The sequence below is a fragment of the Carex rostrata genome, chromosome 11 (assembly GCF_964058835.1).
Source record: "Carex rostrata chromosome 11, lpCarRost1.2, whole genome shotgun sequence".
Taxonomy (NCBI): Eukaryota; Viridiplantae; Streptophyta; class Magnoliopsida; order Poales; family Cyperaceae; genus Carex; species Carex rostrata.
The window spans coordinates 2,246,991-2,270,898 of NC_135928.1; the positions used below are offsets into that span (position 1 = coordinate 2,246,991).

At 37.7% G+C, this 23,908-nt stretch overlaps 2 protein-coding genes across 3 annotated transcripts; one reads left to right on the top strand and one right to left on the bottom strand.

Annotated features, from left to right (window-relative positions):
* Window positions 1-6,833: 6,833 nt before the first annotated feature.
* On the top strand, window positions 6,834-15,007 carry LOC144561476 (dynamin-2B-like). Its single transcript, XM_078310438.1, has 22 exons — window positions 6,834-7,105; window positions 7,719-7,769; window positions 7,867-7,987; window positions 8,348-8,446; window positions 8,646-8,707; window positions 8,848-8,965; window positions 9,438-9,783; window positions 10,135-10,282; window positions 10,488-10,589; window positions 10,692-10,811; window positions 10,984-11,067; window positions 11,147-11,274; window positions 11,376-11,460; window positions 11,832-11,973; window positions 12,390-12,466; window positions 12,598-12,654; window positions 12,739-12,880; window positions 13,383-13,537; window positions 13,667-13,777; window positions 13,867-13,934; window positions 14,191-14,363; window positions 14,434-15,007. Exons 1-22 carry the CDS (start codon window positions 6,968-6,970, stop codon window positions 14,634-14,636), a joined length of 2,730 nt encoding a protein of 909 aa, XP_078166564.1. The 5' UTR covers window positions 6,834-6,967; the 3' UTR covers window positions 14,637-15,007.
* A 2,185-nt stretch (window positions 15,008-17,192) lies between these two features.
* Window positions 17,193-19,032, bottom strand: LOC144562006 (uncharacterized). 2 transcript variants are annotated; one of them, XM_078311129.1, is made up of 3 exons: window positions 17,702-19,032; window positions 17,596-17,626; window positions 17,193-17,547 (listed from the first exon to the last, which is right to left on the bottom strand). In XM_078311129.1, exons 1-3 carry the CDS (start codon window positions 18,061-18,063, stop codon window positions 17,341-17,343), a joined length of 600 nt encoding a protein of 199 aa, XP_078167255.1. In that variant the 5' UTR covers window positions 18,064-19,032; the 3' UTR covers window positions 17,193-17,340. The 2 variants fall into 2 exon arrangements, with proteins under 2 accessions (XP_078167255.1, XP_078167254.1); XM_078311128.1 differs by having other exon boundaries at window positions 17,596-19,032.
* Between the last annotated feature and the right edge of the window lie 4,876 nt (window positions 19,033-23,908).

The following is a 23,908-nucleotide window of genomic DNA, read 5'->3' on the forward strand; positions in this document are numbered from 1 at the left end:
GACCGGGATAAAAAAGATGAACCGAGGTTCAAAGCGACTCGAACCAGGATAAACAAAGGAAACAATAGGGCCAGATTGAAAGCAAGGGAGAAACGGAAAATGAACCGAGGCCGTCAGAAGGAAAAGAATTCGGGTCGGACTGGGCCAAAATCATTTGGGCCGAAAGAAAAAAGAAAAGAGGAAGGTGTTGAAATTAAAATGTGGAACTGGACATCTCCGATTGAAACAAAAATGAAGAAAGGAAAAGAAGAGGTAAAGATCAACAAGACCACATGATGACATGAACCGGTCCTTCATTTAACCTAAAATGTGGGATCTCCTTTCAGCTTCTACTGCTGACATGTGGGATCCCCTTTCTAGCACGACACTGCGGGAACATCTACCACGTGCATCTCACGTGACTATATTTTGGGACTTAAATTACCGAATTTTTAAAAAATACCCATTTTATAAAGAGGAGGGTTCAAATGCCTCAATTTTTTGTGCCTCCACCATGCCTTCATTTTTTAAAACTTTAATAACTCAAAATTTAAAACTTAAATGTCAAAATAAAACCGTTGGATGTGATCTATGTTATTTTCTCTATGTGCTCATAAAAAATTATCACATTTCAATTTTGTTTTTATGTGAATCAATAAGTTCAAAAATCAACGTCTAGAAATCATCCACATTAGTATGTTTTTTATAAGCTCTTGATGACAATCAAAATAAAATTGAAATGTCATAATTTTTTACACGTGCATAAATAAAATGATGTAGATCATATCCAACGGTTTTATTTTGACATTTAAGTTTTAAATTTTAAATTATTAAAGTTTTTAAAAATGGAGGCATGATGGAGGCACAAAAAATAGAGGCATTTGAACCCTCATCTTTTATAAAATAATTTAATAAAAATAACCAGGTTTCAGGTGAAATTTTAAAAATACCTAAACCGCTCAAAAAATTTGCGGCTCGGAATTTTAATTACCACCCGTGGAAAATATTTGCAGCCCGGATCTAAAAATAGGCATGGGTAGTGGTTTCTCTCTCTCTCTCCTCCCATCCGAATTTTCTCCTCTCTTCTTCCAATTTGTAATTAGTGATAATTAAGGTACCAAAGTTAGTTTTAATTTTATTTTGAATTTTGTAGTCCAAAATTTTACGTAATTAGCGTATTTTAGCCAATTTGCAACGCCTCGTAAACTAAGAAATAAATATAGGTACGACTCAATCTGAATTTCAGTTTGTCAATAAATATAACATCACATAATTTAAATACTAAATTATGGTACGAGATTGTAACATTTTGTCACGTCAATTTTTTTTAACATTATTGACATAAAATAATCTAAGAAATTAAGAAGATAATGCAACGCTATATAAAATTTATATAAGTATGACTTATTTTTCAGTAGTTTAATTGATTAGTAACCACGACACAGTTAATTAATTTGAAATCCAAATTAATCGGTAATGTTAGAAATTATTTATTTCTCTTATTATATTTGGTGATCAAAAGAGGAAGTATCTTTTATCATGATTAATAAAATTAATTAATTTCTTTACATGATTGATAGAATAAAGTCTAATTATGTGTATACCTTAATTATAAAGTTTTCCTAAATTAAATTGCATCACCCCTGTGAAATCGTCTCCTTCTAAATTAAAAACCCACCTCCATTTTCAAATCTTTTTGTATGTAACCCCTCCTGATGACGCCTCCCTAATCAAATTTGAGTTTAAACATCTTCTCAAAACCTACCACATCTTTTTACCTATTCCTTATAGTTTTAGTTTAGTTTAGCTATATTATGTTTTATTATGTTTGAGTTTAGTTTTATAGTTTTTGTTTTAATGCAGTTTAGTTTCATTATGTTTTATTATGCTTTGGATTGAGCTATGTTATATATTTTTATTATTTTATAGTAGTATTTATACAACTAAATTATACAACTAAATTATATAACAAAATTATACAACAAAAAAAAAACACTTGTTAAGTTCGCAAAGTTAAACAACAGAATAAAATTAAGAATAACAATACGACATGCTTTAAAAATAACAAAAATAAAAATTAAATCGAATAAAAAAAACTAAATGCATTGCAATTAATATGGTTCAAAAATAACAAAAATAAATGCTTCATCCCTATGTTTCGGCCCCTATTTTGCCCTGGAACAAGATGTTTCAGCTCTGGCCAAACCATACTGTCACACCCCGCGGCCACGGGTCGTAACAGTCTCCCGCCGTAAGCATACGACGCCGTGTATACTTACAAGGCTATTCAAATCTTACTCAACAATTCAACAGATAATAATATAAACTAAGTTTATAGATACACAAATCAGAGTACACAGTCTGGTCAGAATATAATACAACATAAGTATCTCATCCGGATACCAACCATAAGGCCTACCCTAAATCTATACAACAAAACATATCTAGGGTTATCAAGTGGTAAGCTACTAAGGCCTACTACTCTCGTGCCTCTCCGGAATCAGTCGCACCAGTACCTGTAAAATAACCGGGAGGGTGGGGGTGAGAATAAATTCTCAGTGCGAATTTTGCCACAGTTTAGACTATTGGACTTGCAATCAAACTCTATATTCAACAATGAAACCCAAACAATAACAGTTCAAACAGATATATATAATCATAAATAACAGAATGCCAATGCTCGACAACAGTTTAATCAACCTGAAACACAATTTACGGAATTTCCAAGATGAATTTCAAACACAACATATATTTTGGCTTAACTCAATTCAATAACTCAATTCAATAGGGCTTGTAGCAATTACAGATGTTCTTTCGAGCTGAACCATTATCAAACCCACATCTGTAGGGTTACTGACACCTACAGATGGCCAACCGCTGGACCCTTTATCTGATACCCATCTGCAATCGCTTGGCTTAAAAGTTTATTACGGTCTGGTTTCAAATCACATAAAGAAAATCCTCTTTGGAATCATTCCAATAGTCGTAATATTCAATTGACCTTCCAAATGCATTAACACGTAAGAGAATGCCACCGAGCCACAGACGTTACACAAGTCACCCACGATTTGCAATCACATCTCATAACATAATCACCCTCCCTCGTCCCAACCGGTACTGGGAATATCGAGGGCCGTTCACCTAAGGCCATTAGGATCCTGGGAATCCAAGTCAGCATACAGCCCGACTTGGCAAATTCATTGGATCCAAGTGCTTAACTTCGTAAATCCATTCACATACATATCAAATCAAATCAAATCGTGGTGACTTTCAATCAAATCAGATCATAATAGATCGACACAACCTACAACCATACCAGCATGCAAATCACTCAAGTCACATCAATTCGAGTTTAATTTGATTGGGCTATGCAAATGCTCTACACAATTCAATGATGCAATCAATGATATTCAACATGACAAAACAAATACACAGTTTAATTCCTGAAAATAAAGTATCAAACAAGTCCAAGAATCCCGCACCTTAGTATGACGAGCGTACCGCTTAATTTAAGGATCGGGCGTCTCGAATTGTCTCGCGATATCTTGCTTGACCGAGCCTATACCTATATTATACGTTTACTTGGTTTAATTCGGGTTCAGTGGTCTATACGTTTACTTAGGGTTTGTACAGTCCCAAATCAATTCTTTTCGGTTCCTTCTTTCTTATTAAAAATCTCATATAGCGGTGCACAAATGCATCTAGGCCCTCTAGCCATATACCATTTCACTTTGGTAACAATCAATCACCGTTTCACTACTTTGGTTCTCGGATCAATTCAATTTACCGATTGGTTAAACCCTAATTTGGTCAAAACCTCAAATTAACCGTTAAACGTTCTAAAAATTCAAGATCAAAAGGTAACCTTACCGATTATAAGTCTAATCAGTTGGATTAAACTAGTCAATTCACGATTATACTCAATTTGGGTTTTGGCACGAAACCTTAGAAATCAGAATTCACAAATCGGAGGAAATCGGGAAAAAAATTGACAAATAAACAAGCAAGGAGTGTAGAGGAACTAGTCCTCGAGCAATTCGAACACAAATCTCGAGTTTAAAACGAAAACCAGAGAAATCGAGAAATCATAGATTTTAGAGAGAAACAAAAAGAGAAAAGAATACCGAATAGGAGAGTTAGAAGAGATCCACGGGCGTTTACTCGGTTCCGGTTTCGATTTCTCGCAACAATCGGGGGTTTGAGAGGAACAGGAAACTCTCTCGCTCTTTTTCTTCTCTCTTGGCAGAAATTTCACTTAAAATGGTAAATGAATGAAGTGGGAGAGAGAGAGAGCAGGAATTATGCAAATAAGCCATTGGAATCACCCAGTGCGGATCACTCACCCGCACTGGATCTGAGTGCGGACGCACTCGGCAGTTTGTAGGTCCTTCCAGCACTTTCCAGTGCAAAAATCGGTGTCGGTGCGGGTCCTCCACCCGCAGTGCGGGTCACTTCACCCGCACTCAGCACTTAGTCAGTTTTCAGCATGAATTTTAACACAGAAATCACCCGCAGTGTGGGTGGCTTCACCCGCAGTCAGAACTTAGTAGATTTTTGGAATGAATTTTAACACAGAAATCACCCGCAGTGCGGGTGGCTTCACCCGCAGTCAGGACTTAGTAGATTTTTGGAATGAATTTTAACACAGAAATCACCCGCAGTGCGGGTGGCTTCACCCGCACTCAGAACTTAGTAGATTTTTGGCAGAATTTCAGAAAAAGTCCGAGCGTAATGCGGACGCACTGACCCGCAGTGCGGGTGGCCTCACCCGCACTCAGTACTTAGCCAATTTCAGTTCAACACAGAAAATCATGAGTGCGGCCGCACCCACCCGCACTCACAGAAATTTCAAAGGCAATTTAAGGAAAACAGAAGTCAGTGCGGGTCAGTCACCCGCAGTCACCTACCAGTGCGGACGCAGTGAGCCTGTAAAGTCTCAAATTCTCGAAATTTCGACGCGGTTTCGATTCACACTTAACTTACTTAATTAGTGGAACCTAAATTAAGGTTTTAACTTCCATTTTGTTAGCACAATTAACTTGATTCTTGCTTTTAATTTATTTGAATTTAATTGTAAAAATTTCGTAACGTAACACATACCATTTTCTGCACTATCCAGGAACAGAACCTCCATTAGCAGTTCGGGCAATTTTTGAGAACCGATATCTCACGATCTATTTGAAGATTTTGTATAAAACTCCACAGTCTTGTTATACAATGTCAAGACTGAATGTCGGTCAATTTTCATAATTTTTGGAGATGTTTTACTATGTTAACCAGAAGTGCAAAGTTGGGCCCAGAGAACCTCCTTTAGTAGTTCAGACAAATTTTGAGAGCTGATATCTCACAATCTGTTTGGAGATTTTTTATGAAACTTTACAGTCTTGTTATACAATGTCAATACTGAATGTCGGTCAATTTTCATGATTTTTGGAGATGGTTTTCTATGTTAACCAGAGGTGCAAAGTTGTGCTCAGAGAACCTCATTTAGCAGTTCGGGTAATTTTTGAGAGCTGATATCTCATGATCCGTTTGGAGATTTTTTATGAAACTTCACAGTCTTGTTATATGTTGTCAAGACTGTATGTTGGTCAATTTTCATGATTTTTGGAGATGTTTTGCTATGTTAACCAGAGGTGCAAATTTGGATTCAGAGTGCACTCCTTTAGCAGTTCGGACAATTTTTGAGAGCTGATATCTCACGATCTGTTCAGAGATTTTTTATGAAATTTCACAGTCTTGTTATACGATGTCATGACTACATGTCGGTCAATTTTACGATTTTTGAAGATGCTTTGTTATGTTAACCAGAGGTGCAAAGTTAGACTTAGAGTGCAAATTTTTAGATTCGGGCCGCAAATTTTTTCCGCGGGTGGGAATTAAAAGTCTGGGCAACAAATTTTTTCCACGGATGGGAATTAAAATTCCGGGCCGCAAATTTTTTCAGCAGTTTGAGTATTTTTAAAATTTCACCTAGAACCTTATTATTTTTATTAAATTATTTTATAAAATGGGTATTTTTAAAAAACTCGGCTTCAATTACTTTTCTATAGAAGATTATAGATTGGCACGCATAACTGGATACATGTTCATTTAATTTTTCTATTAAGATTAAAGTTATGACTAAGTAACAAATGACAAGCACAAGCGACAAGATCTAGCTCGGATTCTTACTTTGCCGCCACTTAAATTCAAACACCCAAATCAGACTCAATTGATCTGAATCTGATATACACCAGAGACCCAGAGAGCGTACATCTCAAATCAACGGACTAGATTAGCAGAATCTATGTTTACAAACTTGTCGGAGAATTCAACCCAAACCAGGTCGCCAAGCGAGTTCGGAAACCCTGAAGTAACTCAAATGTTCAATTGAGGAACGACTGTCCGATCCCAGATGGAATATACAATTTCTCTTTAATGTTCTTGCCAAAGAAGATCGGACGGTGTAAACTGAATCATAAAATTTGAGTTACTTTAGGTCATAAGAATTCGAGTAGCTCTCAGGTCGCACCTGTGGGTCCAGTTCGTGACGCACCATTTCTCCATCCAAGTAACCAGTACATACGCCCGTTCCATCAATTCCGGACCCATCGAAGCCCTTGTGGGACCCAAAGTCAGTGACTTCCAAACTGTCTTTCCTCTTTCTCTCTGATGCTCGTAGACGCGGTTCAACGTGCGTCTTCTGTTTATGGGTAAATATGTTAACAGACCATGTTTAGCTTCATGCAGCGCACGAACCATAGAATGGGAACAGCGTAACATACGAACTGGTGCGCTGAATGAAGCCAAAATAGCTCTGTTAATATATTTACTCCTGTTTATCTCTCCCTCCTCTCGTCGTTTGCCTTGCCTCTTTTATAGATCTATCCATCTCCTGTTAGACCTCTCTCTCTCTCTCTTTTGCGATTGCGATTGCGACGCATCTCCCTTTTTCGTGGGATCTAGATCCGATCGAAGGAGAGATTGCTGTGATTAGATCTACGAAATGGAGGCGATCGAGGAGCTGTCGCAACTGGCAGATTCCATGCTCCAGGCTTCGGCGTTGCTAGCCGATGAAGATACCGATAGGCCCAATCCCAAGAGGAAATCTACTTTTCTCAATGTCGTCGCACTTGGCAATGTGGTATGTTGATTATATCTATGTAACAGTTCTGATTAGATCCATAGATAGTAATTATAGAAAAGTCAATCTTTTCAACATTTTAATTATACTGTTTTACGGAATCCTTATATCTGATTTTACCAGTATATCCTGAACATTACAGCTTATCTCTATCAGTTACTGAAAAGCTGACAGTAATTATGGTTTGTTGTTCTGATTCTACCAGTATGTAGTCCTGATTAGATCCATAGATAGTAATTATAGATAAGTCAATGCCTGATATCTGATGTCGAAGTATATCCCGAACATTACAGCTTATCTTCATCAGTTAGTGAAAAGCTGCTGGTTAAAGATTAATGTTACCAGATTGTATGTACTCTTATGTTTCTTTAATGAAACAGGCCTAAAGCCTTTTCCAAAAAATAAAATAAAATTAATGTTACCAGGCCAATTGTTACTATTAGCATAGTTACCATTGTATATTATGTGATTGAATTTAAAATTTTGTTGGTTGGTTTATGATCATTTGTTTGTTTTTAATTAATATGGGTTTTAGATCTTAATTGGGCCTCAGCAAAATCATACCAATTTGTTCTGGTCTTGATCAAAATCATACCAATTTGTTGCTTTACAGGGTGCAGGGAAATCAGCGGTATTGAACAGCCTGATTGGGCATCCAGTATTGGTATGCTCTCTTTTGTTGATATTAAATTTTTTCTAGTTTATTTATATATTTGGAAAGGTTTGATTTTTTATGAAGAATTTTGGTATGTTTGAAACAGCCTACCGGAGAAAATGGTGCGACCCGGGCTCCGATTTGTGTAGATCTACAATTGGATACCTCCCTCACTACAAAATCAATTGTACTGCAAGTTGATAGCAAGTCTCAACAAGTGACAGCAAGTGAGTTCCTCCCTTCATTTTTTTTATTCCCTTAGTTCTTGTTTGGAATTATGCTGGAATAGTTCAATTGGATGTAGTAGTGCCAAATATGGAATGTATGTGTTCATATTGGAAGGAAAATATAGATTTGAGAAAGAAAAGTATACATGATATCATACTCTTCCTTGTTGGTTTAGTACCGGTAGGGTTACTTAATTTCAGAATACTTCCCTTGATGACTTTACAAGATAAGAGGATCCAAACAAACATAATTTCTGATTTGACAATACATATCATTTAAATTCATTTCTTGGGTAGGTTTAGTATTTTTTTTTTTTCCAGACATGTATAGTTACAACTCTCTCTCTCTCTTGTTCGTAGGTGCCCTCAGGCATTCATTACAAGACAGACTAAGCAAGGGGTCTGGTTCAGGAAGGAGCCGTGCTGATGAAATTTATCTGAAATTACGTACCAGTACTGGTATGCCTGCCCTCCCCCTCTCTCTTTCTTACAATTTTGTTAAGGGAACTCACGACTTAAGTAGATACCAGTACATGGGATGTACAAATGTTGTATTATAATTTGCATAATTTGGATGGGTTTTTTTGTCTCTTACTTGTGTAGTTGTATATGTATATTTGATAGCCAAGCTAATTCAGAATTGTATTTCTATTTTCAGCGCCTCCGCTGAAATTAATTGATTTACCTGGACTCGATCAGCGTGTCATGGATGAAGCATCAGTATGTATACTGTACTTTATCTTCTCCTTGAAATTGACAAATGTTATTTGCATTGATAGGGAGAAAAAGAGATACCACATTCAAGAAGTCTTTTACATTTGTTCTGTCAGTTATCTTATCTTCATTCATGATTGTTTCAGTTAGGTCAATATGGGGCAAATAATGATGCGATATTACTAGTTGTCATACCAGCTTCTCAAGCCCCTGAGATTTCTTCCTCCCGTGCCTTGAGGCTTGCTAAACAATTTGACTCTGAAGGTACGTGTTTTAATTATTGGTATATAGTATTTTTGTATAGTTTAACTACCAGGAACTCGCTATTGCTTATGCAATTGTCCAGTTTGACTTCCAGTATCTCAGTTTTTTTTTTTGTTCTTATTGACTTTTCCATGCTTAGTTGCACATAAATTATTTCAAGAAAAGGTAGACTGAAGCTTTAACCTAGAACTATTACTTAATTGCAAATTTGGTGAAGATTGCACTCAATAATAAGCCATACTGCATTTAATTTCTGATACTGTGTCTGCTGGATTAAGCACTTGAGATTCTAGTTTTAAATAGTTGAAAAATCAAATAAATGAGGAGAGAACAGAGATCATGGTGGTTGCATATGTTTTCTCTAGAATTATAACACTACACGTACATTCTGTCAACCAATTATCCTGGAGTTACCCAAACAAATTCATGAATTATAAACAGTTTCCTCTTAATTAACCGATTAATTGTACAGGGACCAGAACAGTAGGTGTTATAAGCAAGATCGACCAGGTGGCAGGAGAGCCGAAGTCTCTGGCTGCAGTGCAGGCCTTGCTTGCGGGCCAGGGCCCACACAGCACAGCTGACATCCCTTGGGTTGCACTCATCGGGCAGTCTGTTTCGATCGCTTCAGCACAATCAGGCGGCTCAGTTGGGGCTGAAAATTCTCTAGAAACTGCCTGGCGGGCTGAGAGCGAGAGTCTGAAATCAATTTTGAGCGGGGCCCCACCAAGCAAGCTAGGGAGAGTGGCATTGGTAGATGTGTTGGGGAAGCAGATAAGGAACCGGATGAAAGTCAGGCTTCCAAATGTGCTCACTGGGTATGTTTCTTTATTAGTAAATGCAAGTTGAAAATAATAAGAAATTTGCTTGACACTAGTTAGTTTGTCTGATTTCCCTTCTTGTTAGGAATAGGTATGTTCATTGGGTCAGTTCTGCTAAAACTGAACTAAAATATTCAAACCAAAATTTTATTCGGTTTTAGAAAAAAATTTAACCGAACCAACCAAATTAAAATTGTCAACCAAATAACAACCAAACCAAAGACCCAAGTAAATTTTGGTTTGTTTGGTTGAAGCAAAATAAGAGAGATTAAATTTCAAAAGGTCAAAACTCAAGACATACATAGAGAAAAAGAGCAAAGGTTATATGTTTATTTTGGGTTGGTGTAGGCTCCAGGGAAGGTCTCAGATGGTGCAAGAAGAATTGGTGAAGTTAGGTGAGCAAATGGTGACAAGTTCTGAGGGAACTCGAGCTGTTGCTTTGGAGCTCTGCCGTGAATTTGAGGAACGATTTCTAATGCATATTGCTGGTGGTGAGGTTAGTTCCATCTCTTTCTCTCTCATTCCACAAGTGAAAAGCACAAGTGAAATATGCAATTGGAACAGAAGGAATTTAGAGGCATTCAAGGACATAAAATAAATTTGGTAAATCTATACTGCAGCTAATGGTAAATTATGCAAGTTGGTCTTATACTTACTTCCATAATTGTAATCTAATTAGCGATAAATTTTTTATTATGCAGGGTGCTGGTTATAAAATTGTTGCGAGCTTTGAGGGGAATTTCCCGAGCAGAATCAAGCAGCTTCCTCTGGACCGCCACTTTGAGCTCAACAATGTCAAAAGGGTACAAATGTTTTCTTTATATTTTTAAGATAGCTTTAAATTTAGCTTTTTAAATCTTCTATTTAATCCATGTGCCTTCTGATTTTTTTTGTGGACCTTACAGATTGTGTTGGAGGCAGATGGGTACCAACCTTATCTTATATCTCCTGAGAAAGGTTTGAGATCTTTAATTAAACAAGTACTTGAAATGGCCAAGGAACCATCTCGCCTTTGTGTGGATGAGGTAAGATTTTGTGTGCATCTCCTTTTAGAACATAACCTTTATATTTATGCCCTCAAATAGTTGAAGGAAAGCGAAATTTCAAGACAATATATTCAGAAAATTATTTCCAGTTATGTTTGCTATCTTTATTCATTGTAACTTATTGTTTGTTATGATGTATGTATGACATTAGGTGCACCGTGTATTAATTGATATAGTAAATGCTGCTGCCAATGCTACTGCTGGACTTGGAAGATATCCCCCATTCAAGCGTCAGGTGCTATATTGTATTCTTAAGTTGATTTAATTTCTCTTTATTAACAATTGAATGTAACTGTTATTGTTATTGGTAAAAGGTTATTGAAATCGCGACAACAGCTTTGGAATCATTCAAAACTGAGTCAAAAAATATGGTGGTTGCACTTGTTGATATGGAGCGTGCCTTTGTGCCCCCTCAGCATTTTATTCGCCTTGTCCAGCGAAGGTTTCTCCCTCTCTGAATTCACTTTATTGTTGTTATTATTATTATTATTATTATCATGTTATTATTATCATTATTATTAACATCTTTTGTTGTCATTATAGAATGGAGAGACAGAGGAGAGAAGATGAGGTAAAATACCGTTCATCGAAGAAGGGTCAAGAAGCTGAGCAGTCCCTCTTAAACAGGGTTGGTTTTGTGTTTAATTTATTTCTTCAGGCACAATTTAGTTTCACTCAGCGCACAGTCATCTATCACACAAGGGAAATAAAAAAGACGTCTATTTCATTATTTTTAATGATGTATATACTATCAAATAGCAAATTGGAGGCACCAACAGGCTAAGTTTTAGTCTATAATTTACACTTAAGTTTTGTTCCCATGGAATACAAACAAAAAGTGACAGTATTTATAACATATCCAAATGATCAAAGGTAAAAGGAAAAAAAATAATGCACCCGTTAAATACATGTTATTCTTTTCTACCCTTTAAAGGATAACAACTTCTTGAGTCGTTTACAAAAAATGTTGTAAAAGACATTTGTATTAATATCTGGTAGGCATCAAGCCCGCAAGATCAATCAAGTGGAAAATCGATGAAGGATGACAAGTCTAGCAAACAAGACAAAGACAAAGACAAGGACAAAAAAGAAGGTAGCTCTAGCCTACAAGTTGCTGGTGCTGAAGGAGAGATTACTGCTGGTAAGAAATAATATTGACCTCTATTATTTCATAACTCCTCATTTATGCACCAAAAGTTCCACTGTTCATTTTTGTTCACACCTCTATTGCTCAATGCTCATAAATAGGGGTTAAAATGCCCCATTGTTTTCGTGCCTCAATCATGCCTCAATTCCTTATCTCTGTTTTCAATGTCCAAACAATTGATCCGAACCACTGAACATGATCTCCATACTAAAATGTTCTTGGAGACCAAATTATATTTTTTTTGGAAGTTTTTTACAATTTTGTTAGATAGGGTACAAAAGCAATGTCTTTCAGAAGATTCTTGACAAACAGTGATTTTTTACTCATTGCTCATTTATGGTTAAATACCCAATTTCCCATTGCAAAAGGAGTCTCTTCTCTGAATCCTTTTATGTTTTCCTCTTTGCAAGGTTATCTCTTAAAGAAGAGTGCAAAAGCAAATGACTGGAGCAGGCGGTGGTTTGTGTTTAATGAAAAAACCGGAAAGGTATTATTGTGCTATTTTTTTTTTCCTGTGTGTTATTTTACTCTTAGGATGCAGCTAGAGAGTCCTGTTAATGAGTAATTCCAGTTATTTATGTTTGTAAAGTTGTTTTTATTCCTTCATTTCTGTTCCAGCTTGGATACACCAAGAAACAAGAGGAAAGGCAATTTAGAGGCATTGTCAATTTGGAGGTAATCTTAATTTCATCACAACATGTACTGCTATTTTACTTGTTTAAGTTAAATTAAAAAGTTATTTACATGTCATTATTTTAGGATTGCATTCTAGAGGAAATTGATGAGGAAGATTTGGGCAAGAGCTTAAAGGATTCAAAGAAGTCTAATGGAGTTGAAAAAGGAGGACCTAGTCTCATGTTTAAGCTAACCCACAAGGTTGCCTATAAAACTGTGCTTAAAGGTAAACTATCTATTTAAAATGTACTTTTTGATAAGGTTATGGGATTCTATCTTATTTAGATCTGTTAACTTCTTGTCCAAACAACATCTACTGTTTCACTGTACTTGTAAATAAGATCATATGATTCTCTTGTTTGGAATTATGCTGGTAACATGTTTGGATCAAGCTGAACTGATGCAAATTTGGTTCACTGTACTTATATACAAGTTATTTTCCTTGCATGTAAAACTTAAACAAATTACATTATATAAATCTTATATTTGAATTTTTAATATGGCTGTTTGACTGTATGGCTGTATGGCTGTCTCCAAATTGTATCTTAGTATCTGTGCAGCATAGCCCCCACTGTTGTTAACAGCTTGTTAGAAAAGAAAATTCTGTTCAAATGTAGAAATTGTTGGTTACCATAATTAGCAAATAATTTTGAAACATCTGGGTTTAATTTGGAAGTAATCTTTATCCTTAGGTTATCATAATGTTGTTTTTGTAAAAAATATTGTAGCTCATAGTGCACTGGTGCTGAAAGCTGAGAGCATGGCAGACAAAGTTGAGTGGATTAGAAAACTTCAGGCCATTATTAATCCAAAGGGTGTGGGTCCCGCTACTTTCGATGGACCCTCTGGACCTATTCGACAAAGCCGTTCTGAAGGTTCTTTGGTAAGTTAAAAAAAATGGCAATAATACTAAATAAAACTCAGTAAGATGAATTTCAATCAACGTTTCATCCCAAGTATATTTTCACTTTTTTTCTCAAATATTTGTTTAATATGAAAATATTAAAAAAAGGAACACATGAGAAAGCCGGCAGATCCAGAAGAGGAGCTCCGATGGATGTCCCAAGAAGTCCGTGGTTACGTCGAGGCTGTTTTGAACAGTCTAGCTGCTAATGTCCCAAAGGTTACATTTTTTTTAATTTTTTTGTACTACTATTTTTAACTCGTATATATTTATATATATGTCTTTGTTTATTTTTCTTTTCATTTCAGGCTGTGGTTCTCTGCCAAGTTGAAAAGGCTAAAGAAGACATGCTTAATCAGCTATACACCTCTGTCAGGTTCACTTATCTTTTTTTCTTTTTTTGTTTTCCTAGAACCTGATTCTATGATTGACAATGTTACAAATTAAAAGTATTTGCAAAAACTTGGAAAGCATTCTTTAATATTGTATAAATGTGGGTGAGAAGAGGCTTTATTTTCTTCATGTTATTTATGATTTTAGAAGCAGAATACATGTGAAAGGATTCCTTTTATGTGAAACTACTATTTACCTTTTTTCTTTGGTTTATATTTTTAATTTTTTTTATGATACAGTTCAACAAGCACAGCCAGGATAGAAGAGTTAATACAGGAGGACCAAAATGTGAAAGGAAGAAGAGAGAGAATCCAGAAGCAATCTGCCCTCCTCTCAAAGCTCACTCGCCAACTCAGCGTCCATGACAACCGTGCCGCTGCTGCAAGCTGGTCTGATGGCACTTCAGAATCAGGTAAATTTTATTTAACAAAAGGCTATATATGCAAAAATCCAATCTGCTCACATGCTGTTTTCTTAATCAGAGAGTAGTGCAGCTGAGAGCAAAGCAGAGGGAGATGAGTGGAGATCTGCATTTGGAAACGGGTATAGCGAATCTAGATCCAATAGTAGTTCTCAGAGAGGTCGTCGGGTCAGTGACTCATCAGAGAATGGGGATGCAGGTACCAGATCCGGATCCGCGAGCCGTCGTACTCCCAACAGGCTTCCTCCGGCCCCACCCAAGTAGTAGAGCGAAAAATTGATAATTTTTTTGTGGTACTTCTATTTTGGTGCTCTCCATTTGTATCTTTTTTATGTACTTAGAAGCAATTAATTCATTGAAGTTAGTTTTGGGGTTTCAATTTGGCAGAGGGAAGCAAATTAAATACTACAAAAGAGGGTTGTTAATAGAAGAAGTATATATATATAAATAGTGGGTGAGAGATACCATGTGTTGATTCTTTCTTTGTCGAATGATGCATGTCATTCTATTTTAGTACGGCTATGTCTGATACTCATCAGGCTGCTCCTTAGGGTTTTATTTAGTTGTTTGTTTCTTCTCATTGACTGGTTTTGTTAAATTTTATTTTCCTTTTTATTAATTGGATACGCATTCAATTTTTTCTTTTACTGTTATTGTGCACTCTAAATAGGTGAATGTATCGCCTTAGAAATTTATCTGTGCCCTGAATTATTAAAATCAAATAAATTTATTCAATATTAGATCACATGGCATGTAATTTTGACTGCTTGGTTCGTGTTTGGACTGAATTAAATATTTATTTAATAATGGAGCATTATTGAACTGAAATATATATTGGTTGCCTTTGTGTGGAGTCGACCTAAATGAAGAATGAGTGGTGATGCAAGGTGTGGGTTTTTAGTATTGACTCTTGTGTAATAGTTCAACCATAATCTGGAATGCTTATTTAGATTGGTTGTGAACTTTCAAGTAGTGTTAATGGGAGGCTAATGATGTAGGTATATTTTCTGTAAAATTCTAGTAGTATGTAAGGTGTTATGTACTAAGAGGGACAGGTACAAGTGGTTTGGTACCTGTTTCCGAAAGCAGTGTTTGGTTTTGTTTAATGAAATCGGTGGGGGTGTACTTATTATAAAAAATATATAAAAAGAATAATAGTTCAAAATGAATTGTATTGATTTCTTTGTTCTCTTGGGTCTATATTGGCGTTACATTTTTTATTCGGGTTCCTAAACTATTCTATAATTCCTATCTTACCAAAAAAATCCTATAGTTCGATATAATGTATAAACATACATAAATCTCAACACTTCCCCTTAAGATGGTCAAAAGATATCCATCAAACTCATTTTGTCACATAACTTAATTATATCTATTGAGCTAAGTTCTTTGGTGAGGCAGCTACTTGATCTCCAGTAGCTACATGACTCAGCTCTAATAGCCCACTTTTCAGCTTTTCCTTTATGAAGAACCTATCGATTTCCATATGCTTGGTTCTGTCATGCTGCACAGGATTGTTGGCAATGCTGATCGCTGACTTGTTATTGCACCACAACTTCATTTTAGCTTAGTGATTCACCTTGAGATCTTCCAGTAACATCTTCAGCCACAGCATCTCGGCAACTCCTAATGCCATAGTCCTGTACTCAGCTTTAGCCGTCAATCTCGCAACAACCGGCTGCTTCTTGCTCTTCCAGGAGACTAAGTTGCCCCCCCTACAAACATGCAGTAGCCAGATGTGGACCTCCTATCATCTTAGCAACTAGCCTAGTCAGAGTCACAATAGCCCTCAATGTTCATGTGCCCATTCTTCCTGAAAATCAGGCCCTTCCCTAGTGCACTCTTCAGGTACCTCAGAATGTGATACACTGTGTCCATATGACCCTTCCTAAGGTCATGCATGTAGCGGCTCACCACGCTCACTGCAAATGAGATATTAGGACGAGTGTGACCCAAATAGATCAATCTGCCTACCAGTCTCTGGTACCTCTCACGATCAACCTGTTCTCCTGCCTCTGCACTCATCTTGGCCTTCACATCAATTGGAGAAACTGCAGGCTTGCACCCCAACATGCCTGTCTCAGTGAGCAAGTCTAGGACATACTTCCTTTGGGATAGAACAATCCCCTCTGCTCCACGAGCCACCTAAATCTCAAGAAAGTACCTAAGCTGCCACAGATCCTTCACCTCGAATTCCTTCCCCAATCTTTCTTGCCTTCAACTGTGCAATCTCCCACTTATCATTCCGAGTAATGATCATATCATCGACATACATAGCCAGCATGGTAATGTGACCACCATGTTGTCAAGAAAATACTGTGTGGTCAGCATTGATTTGCTGATAGCCCATGCCTACCATAGTCTTCCTGAATCTATCAAACCAGGCCCAAGGGGACTGCTTTAACCCATAGAGCGACTTCTTGAGCCTACACACCTTACCCACTGTCTGGTTTGTGCCAAACTCTGATGGAACCTCCATGTACACCTCCAACAAATCACTATGAAGAAAGACATTATTCACATCAAGTTGGTGTAACTGTCATCCACCATTCACTACCATGGAAACCAGTGTCCTTACTGTGCTAATCTTCGCCACGGGTGCAAATGTCTCATCATAGTCAATGCCATAGGTCTGACTGTACCCCTTAGCTACCAACCGAGCCTTGTAGTGCTCAACCAGACCCTCTGGATTTTGCTTTAATGTGAAGACTCACTTGCATACAACAGCCTTCTTGCCTGGTGGTAGTGACACAAGTTCCCAAGTTTTGTTCTTGCGGATGGCACTAAGCTCTTTCTAGCATGGCTGCTTTCCACTTCGGATCTCCTCTAGCAACCTGCCAACACTTAGGGATAGAGACAGGGTCTAATGATGCAATGAATGCTCCATGCACATGTGATATGTGTGAGTAAGAGACAAATTTGCAATGTCATGTGGGAAACCATATCGGTCAGGAGGAATGCCTGCATTCTAGCGAGGAGTCATCCTTACTGATAGGGGAGTGGGAGGAGTAGGGAGAGAAATCATATCACCTGTGTATTCCTCATTTGAGGTGGATGGTGTAGGTGTCTCGAGAGTCAGAGTAGGCAGGGACAAGAGACTTGGCACATGTGGCACGATAGGCATGGCTCCCTCATTCTGCTTTTTCCTCCTTACATACACTTCACCATATCTCGACTCCCCCCTGAGCCTGAGTTCTACCACCTTCGGGCTCAATATCTTGACTTCCCCCTGAGCCTGAGTTCTACCACCTTCGGGCTCAATCCTCTCAACTTTTGGCTTCCCCCGAGCTTGAGTTCTACCACCTTCGGGCTCAATCCACTCAACTTCTGGCTCAACCCTAGCAAAATCTAGCTCAAGTAGGCGAGAACTACCACCCACACTCATCGTCACTGTCCTCCTCTCACCATCACTACTATTCTCCCCCTCTTGCCTCATACCTCCTGTATCGAGCGAGTCTTCAAATGGTGATGTTGCTTCTGAGGAGTAGTATGGTTCGAGCTCGTAAAAAGTAACATCCATATTCACAAACCTTCTCCTCTCAACCGGGCTCCAGTACACATATCCCTTTTGAGTAGCCGAGTACCCCACAAAGATACACCTCACAGCCCTTGGATCAAGTTTTCCCACATTGGCCGTTGTCATGTACAAAGCACACACATCCAAAGGTTTTGAGAAGAAGAATATCTCCATTCTTACCTGTCAGCATCTCAATTGGAGACCTCCAATCCAATACCTGTTAGGGCATCATGTTGATTAAATAGGCTTTTGTCAAAACTGCTTGCCCCCACAAGTACTTTGGGACTTTCATCGAAATCATCATACTCCGAGTTACCTCAAGGAGATGCCTATTCTTCCGTTCTGCTACCCCATCCTGCTCTGGTGTGTACGAATATGTGGTTTGATGCTGTATCCCCTGAGATGACAAATATTCGCTAAACGCCTTACTTGTGTACTCTGTCCCATTGTCAGACCTCAATACATTTACAACTGCACCGTATTGAGTCTGAACCATTTTGTGGAAATCTTTAAAGCAAGCAAGCACATCACTCTTGTTTTTCATCAGGTAAAACCAAGTCAAACGAGAAAAACAATCAATAAAAGACACAAAATATCTAAATCCATTCAAAGCAGTTGTAGGACAAGGTTCGCATACATCCGAGTGAATCAAATAAAAACTACAAGCCCTCCTATTACCAGAGCTAACATAAGAGCTGCTGGTATGCTCTCCTAACTCACACGCATCACACACCAACTTTTCCTTATTAGCTCTTTCAAACAAAGGCTGATACAACTTACTCAAAACAGGAAATGAAGAGTGACCCAAGCGCTTATGATGGAGCAGCAGTAAGTCCTCCACACTTCTCTTAGCTCCTCCAGCTTTCTCTACGATGGATGAGAGGGCCGAGCCCATACCCTCCTTATCCATGTACCACAGGACTCTATGTAGTGTGTCAGTCCCAAGTACCTGGCCCGTCCCCTTCTCTCGGAAGATCACCTTGAGATTATCAAACAAAACAACACAATTTAGTTGTGAGATAATGACACATATAGATAAGAGATTCATGGAAAAAGAAGGAGCATGCAAAACATTAGACAGAGTCAGAGTATTGGTACATTTCACGGTACCCTTACCAACCACCGACTGGGTCGTACCATCAGCTGTCCAGATGCTCTCTGGAACCCTTACCAACTGCGTCAGTTGTAACACCTGCAAGTCTCCCCCTTGGCACCTGTCATACCTGAGCTCGAGGCGGCCAAAACTGATTGTGCACCTAGAGGTCCACTCGGCTCAACATGTATCATCGTGCGACTCTCCTCCTGCATCATCGCAGTAATGGCCTCATCCAATAAAGGAATCTTCAGATGGGCTAGGAGAACTGATCTCCTCTGATCAAAGGCTTCAGATGAGACAAAAATTGCATAGTCCTCATCTGTGCATTTAGCTCTCGACTTGCAGCTTGGATCACTACAGCTCGACACCTGTGAGAAGTGATCGAGCTCTGCCCACAACTTTTCCAGATCTAAGGAGTAGTCCTGAATCGATTTATCTCCCTGCACCATAGCCTCTATCTCTTGCTGAATCTAGAACACCCTTATGTGGTTCTCAGTCCCACCATAAGTCCTCTTCAGCTTTGCCCAGATGTCCTTCACAAGTTGAATGCCATATACTGAAGAGGCGATCGATTGTTTCATCGAGTTGAGCAATCAGGTGTAAATCAAGGCATGTGTGATCCTCCAATCATCGGCCTGAGTAGTACCACTCACTGGCTCATCCTCTGTCAGATACCCCTTGAGCTTCCTCCCTTCTAGGGCAGTCTCGATCCGACGCGACCAACTCAGATATGAGGCCGGTCCATCAAGCTTAAGCTCCATAGCTTGAAGATCTAACTTCACCTGCGGTGGATCATGTGCCAAGGTATTGGTTGAGGCACTGGCTCCCTGTATGAGCCCAACCAACACCTTTAGAACCTCTGGATCAACACCCATCAGTAGTTCTAGAGCCCCTTTACCTTCCGAACTCCCACTTGACATCTTTTTTCAAAAGATCCAAGTCTCGATCACACAGATCACACTCGACTTCCTTCCCTTTCTTGATTCGATCTTTTGTAAAGACCCGATCTTACACCTCAAGACGGATCTAAACAATCTCCCTCTTTCTTCTTCTCTTTGTTGACCCGATCTTGATTTATTGCATCAAGAGTCGAGCCCAAACCCAATCGAAAACCCGATCTAAACCTGCTTCTCGAGTATCATGGGGTAAAGGCCCCCCCCGTCGGCCAAACAACAACAAAAAACTACCTTTTAGAGGTTGGCCGGCCTAGAAAAGAAGAAAACCGGCCAAAGAGAAGAGAAAGAAGAGAGAGAAGTTGGTTGTTGGCCAAGAGGAGAAGAAAAAAAACCAGCCAATGGCGGAGCTACAGTGCTCGGCCAAGAGAGGGAAAGGCAGGGCGGAGAGAGGGAAGGCGGACCGGAACAGCTAGGTTGTGGAGTGGGCCGGCTAGGATGTCGACTGCCGGATCTGAACGGATCTAGGTCAGATCAGACCTAAGGCATTCCAGCGGCGGCCGGTCCGATCAGATTTGATCAGAGGCGGCGGCTGCACTGCCTAGGTAGAGGCGATGGGAGGCGGCGGTGATGTGATCTGCCTTGGTGCTACTGTAGCGATACAATATTGTTTTAGAAAAAAATAGCGAAAATAGAAAGAAAAAAAAAGTGGCTAGGTTTTTTTTTTTTGAGCTTTGATACCAAAAAGAATAATAGTTCAAGATAAATTGTATTGATTCATTTGTTCTCTTGGGTCTATATAGGCGTTACATTTTTCATTCGGGTCCCTAAACTATTCTATAATTCCTATCTTACCAAAAAGACCCTATAATTCGATATAATGCATAAACATACATAAATCTCAATAATATTTATCGGTTGCCTTCTAGGCCGAAAAGGTATTTCTTTTTATTTTCTCTTGCCACCAACACCATGTTTGGATGGAGAGTAGAGGAAGGAATAGGAGGTTAAGAATAGAAGGGAATGGAATGGAATAGAAAGGAAGATTAACATATTTAACATCTTCGTGTTTGGATGATTAATGAGAGAAAATAAATGTAACTTTCCTTTCCGTCTTATTTTTTGTTTGGTTGACTAAAATTTAGGAGGTTAATGAGAAATTCAATGACTGTTGTAGGTTTGAGGAAAAAAATCTTGTATGAGAATTATATATGTAAAATATAGGGTTAGACATTTGTGTTATTTTTTCTAAAAATATTTGTAACAAAATTTCTTTCCATCCGTTACACCCCAATTTGGAAGGGAAACCGATTCTATTAATTATAATGATACAAGGTTAAACCTTTCACCTCCTATACCCTTCACTTCCGACATAATTTTAACAACCAAACACGATTCAACGGAAAGTTTTTGTTTCTTTCCATTCCCTCCCTTCCTCCACTCTCCATCCAAACAAGGTGCAAGCAGCATTTCTATTTTGGGAGTAGCTGTTAAAGGGAGGTTTGACTTAGTCAATGGCGCGACTGAGTCAGGAAAACAAGAAGAGAGATTAGGCGTTGGGCCTCAAGGCCCAGTATTGAAAAAAAAAAAGAGAGCTGTGCTAATTGGGCCGGAGATGAAGATAAGGCAGCAAGAAGTGAAGGAAAGGATGCCTAATGCCAAATGCAGGGAATATTATAATCAGTATCAACCAATGACGAATATTTCTTTTAATTTCTTATTAGGAATATTTCATGTCAGCTAGGCTCGACATTTTTAAAAATACCCAAAAGAAAAACAAATTATTAATAATAATCAGATTTTTGGAAAAATTTTAAAAATGCCCAAACCGCCTCAAAATTCGGCGGTCCGGAATTTTTATTCCAAACCGCCTATTTTCTGGGCGGTCCGAGATTTTTTTTTTTGTTGCTCAGAACCGCCTAATTTTGAGGCGGTCCGAGAATTTTTTTTTTTTTTTTTTTTGCTTTTTTTGCTTTTTTTGCTTTTTTTGCTAATCAAATTTGTATATTTGGTTAACATAGCAAAACACCTTCAAAAATTGTGAAAATTGACCGACATGTAGTCTTGACATCGTAGAACAGGACTGTGAAGTTTCATAGAAAATCTACGAATAGATCATGAGATATCAGCTCTCAAAAATTGCCCGAACTGCTGAATATTTTATTCTGAGCCCAACTTTGCACATCTGCCTAACATAGCAAAACACCTTCAAATATCGTGAAAATTGACCGACATGTAGTCTTGACATCGTAGAACAGGACTGTAAAGTTTCATACAAAATCTCCTAATAGATCGTGAGATATCGGCTCTCAAAAATAAATTGTATTGATTCTTTTGTTCTCTTAGGTCTATATAGGCGTTACATTTTTCATTCGGGTCCCTAAACTATTCTATAATTCCTATCTTACCAAAAAAGACCCTATAATTCGATATAATGCATAAACATACATAAATCTCAATAATATATATCGGTTGCCTTCTAGGCCGAAAAGGTATTTCTTTTTATTTTCTCTTGCCACCAAGTAGCATTTCTATTTTGGGAGTAGCTGTTAAAGGGAGGTTTGACTTAGTCAATGGCGCGACTGAGTCAGGAAAACAAGAAGAGAGATTAGGTGTTGGGCCTCAAGGCCCAGTATTGAAAAAAAAAGAGAGCTGTGCTAATTGGGCCGGAGATGAAGATAAGGCATCAAGAAGTGAAGGAAAGGATGCCTAATGTCAAATGCAGGGAATATTATAATCAGTATCAACCAATGAGGAATATTTCTTTTAATTTCTTATTAGGAATATTTCATGTCAGCTAGGCTAAGTAATATAAGTATCTTACTTTCCCTTTTTTTATTTTAAAATTTCAATTATCACCGTAATTTTTGTCCATGTATATATTCTGATTCATCCAGAAATGGAATGAAAAACGACTATGCCAGAGATATATGAAACAAAGAGTTCCTACTAAGCTGTATAGATCAAAGAGTTGTTACATCACCTATGTAACTACAAGTTCAAATATATGAAACAATAATTCCACATACAAATTGTCTACAAAACAAACACAAAATTTCCTAAATGAGAAATATTAATAAATCAATTAATGCTCTGATGAGATCTTGTTAATATTCTAATTTGACACCTTGAAAAAGCAGAAATATCAAATTTGCGAGAAACAAGCGAAAAACAAGATTTGTTTGTGCCAGCACCATCATCTCAATCTAGAAACCTTATGTTTCATATTCAGGCAAAAATAGAGGAGTCAAGTGATCTCCATATAAATAATTCATTAGTCATTATCATTACTACAATAACAAACCTAAAATTCTGCCTTAAAATAGATTATAAAGTTGTGATAAAAGAAGAACACATAATTATTTTTGTGACTACCAATTCAAACCCTAACACTGTGATAATAATAGAGAAAAGTTAAATCACATGATGACTTGATTACAAATCTCTTACTATACTTGAAATAATATTCAACAACAAAAATATTATAAAGAGTTTTTTTTAAAAAGAAGAAGAAGAAGAACTAAGCATTCTTTTTTTACACTAATATATCTTAGCACTAGTACTCATTTTAAAATCTAGATGCATCTATATAATATTGTACATAATCTGATAGCCAAATCAGGAACAAAAAATATACAAGGATTAAGTATAAAGATCAACACCTGCACGTATAGAAAACAAAAAAAAACAAATTATGATGGAAATTAGCTAGGTATAAAGATCAACACCAGCAGTATTAAACTCAAAAAGCAAATTATAATGGAACATGCACGTACTTGTGGTTTACTTTCTATGTGTACAAAAACAAAAAAGAACAATATACATGCACGCTGCACCATATATATTAATTACTAATAATACACATTTTTCCCAAGAAAAAAGGGTAATGAATAAGGAAGTGGTCACTAACTCACTGTGGTAGATACCACTTGACCAAATCAAGAGATCTTTCAGCTGTCAAGTGTTGTAGCTCAGGAGGCAGGTGCACCTCAACTATATGTCATCTGCATCGAAGTACATAAGCTTTGGC

What these genes read in the sequence shown, in the direction of transcription:
- LOC144561476 (XM_078310438.1), top strand. Translation starts at nt 6,968, where the DNA reads ATGGAGGCGATCGAGGAGCTGTCGCAACTGGCAGATTCCATGCTCCAG. An exon ending in GTGTCATGGATGAAGCATCA is followed by an intron (nt 8,708 to 8,847) that starts GTATGTATACTG and finishes TGATTGTTTCAG; the next exon opens with TTAGGTCAATATGGGGCAAA. An exon ending in CTATAAAACTGTGCTTAAAG is followed by an intron (nt 12,881 to 13,382) that starts GTAAACTATCTA and finishes AAAATATTGTAG; the next exon opens with CTCATAGTGCACTGGTGCTG.
- LOC144562006 (XM_078311128.1), bottom strand. Translation starts at nt 18,063, where the DNA reads ATGGAGATATTCTTCTTCTCAAAACCTTTGGATGTGTGTGCTTTGTAC. An exon ending in GAACTCAGGCTCAGGGGGAA is followed by an intron (nt 17,548 to 17,595) that starts GTCAAGATATTG and finishes CTCAGGGGGGAG; the next exon opens with TCGAGATATGGTGAAGTGTA.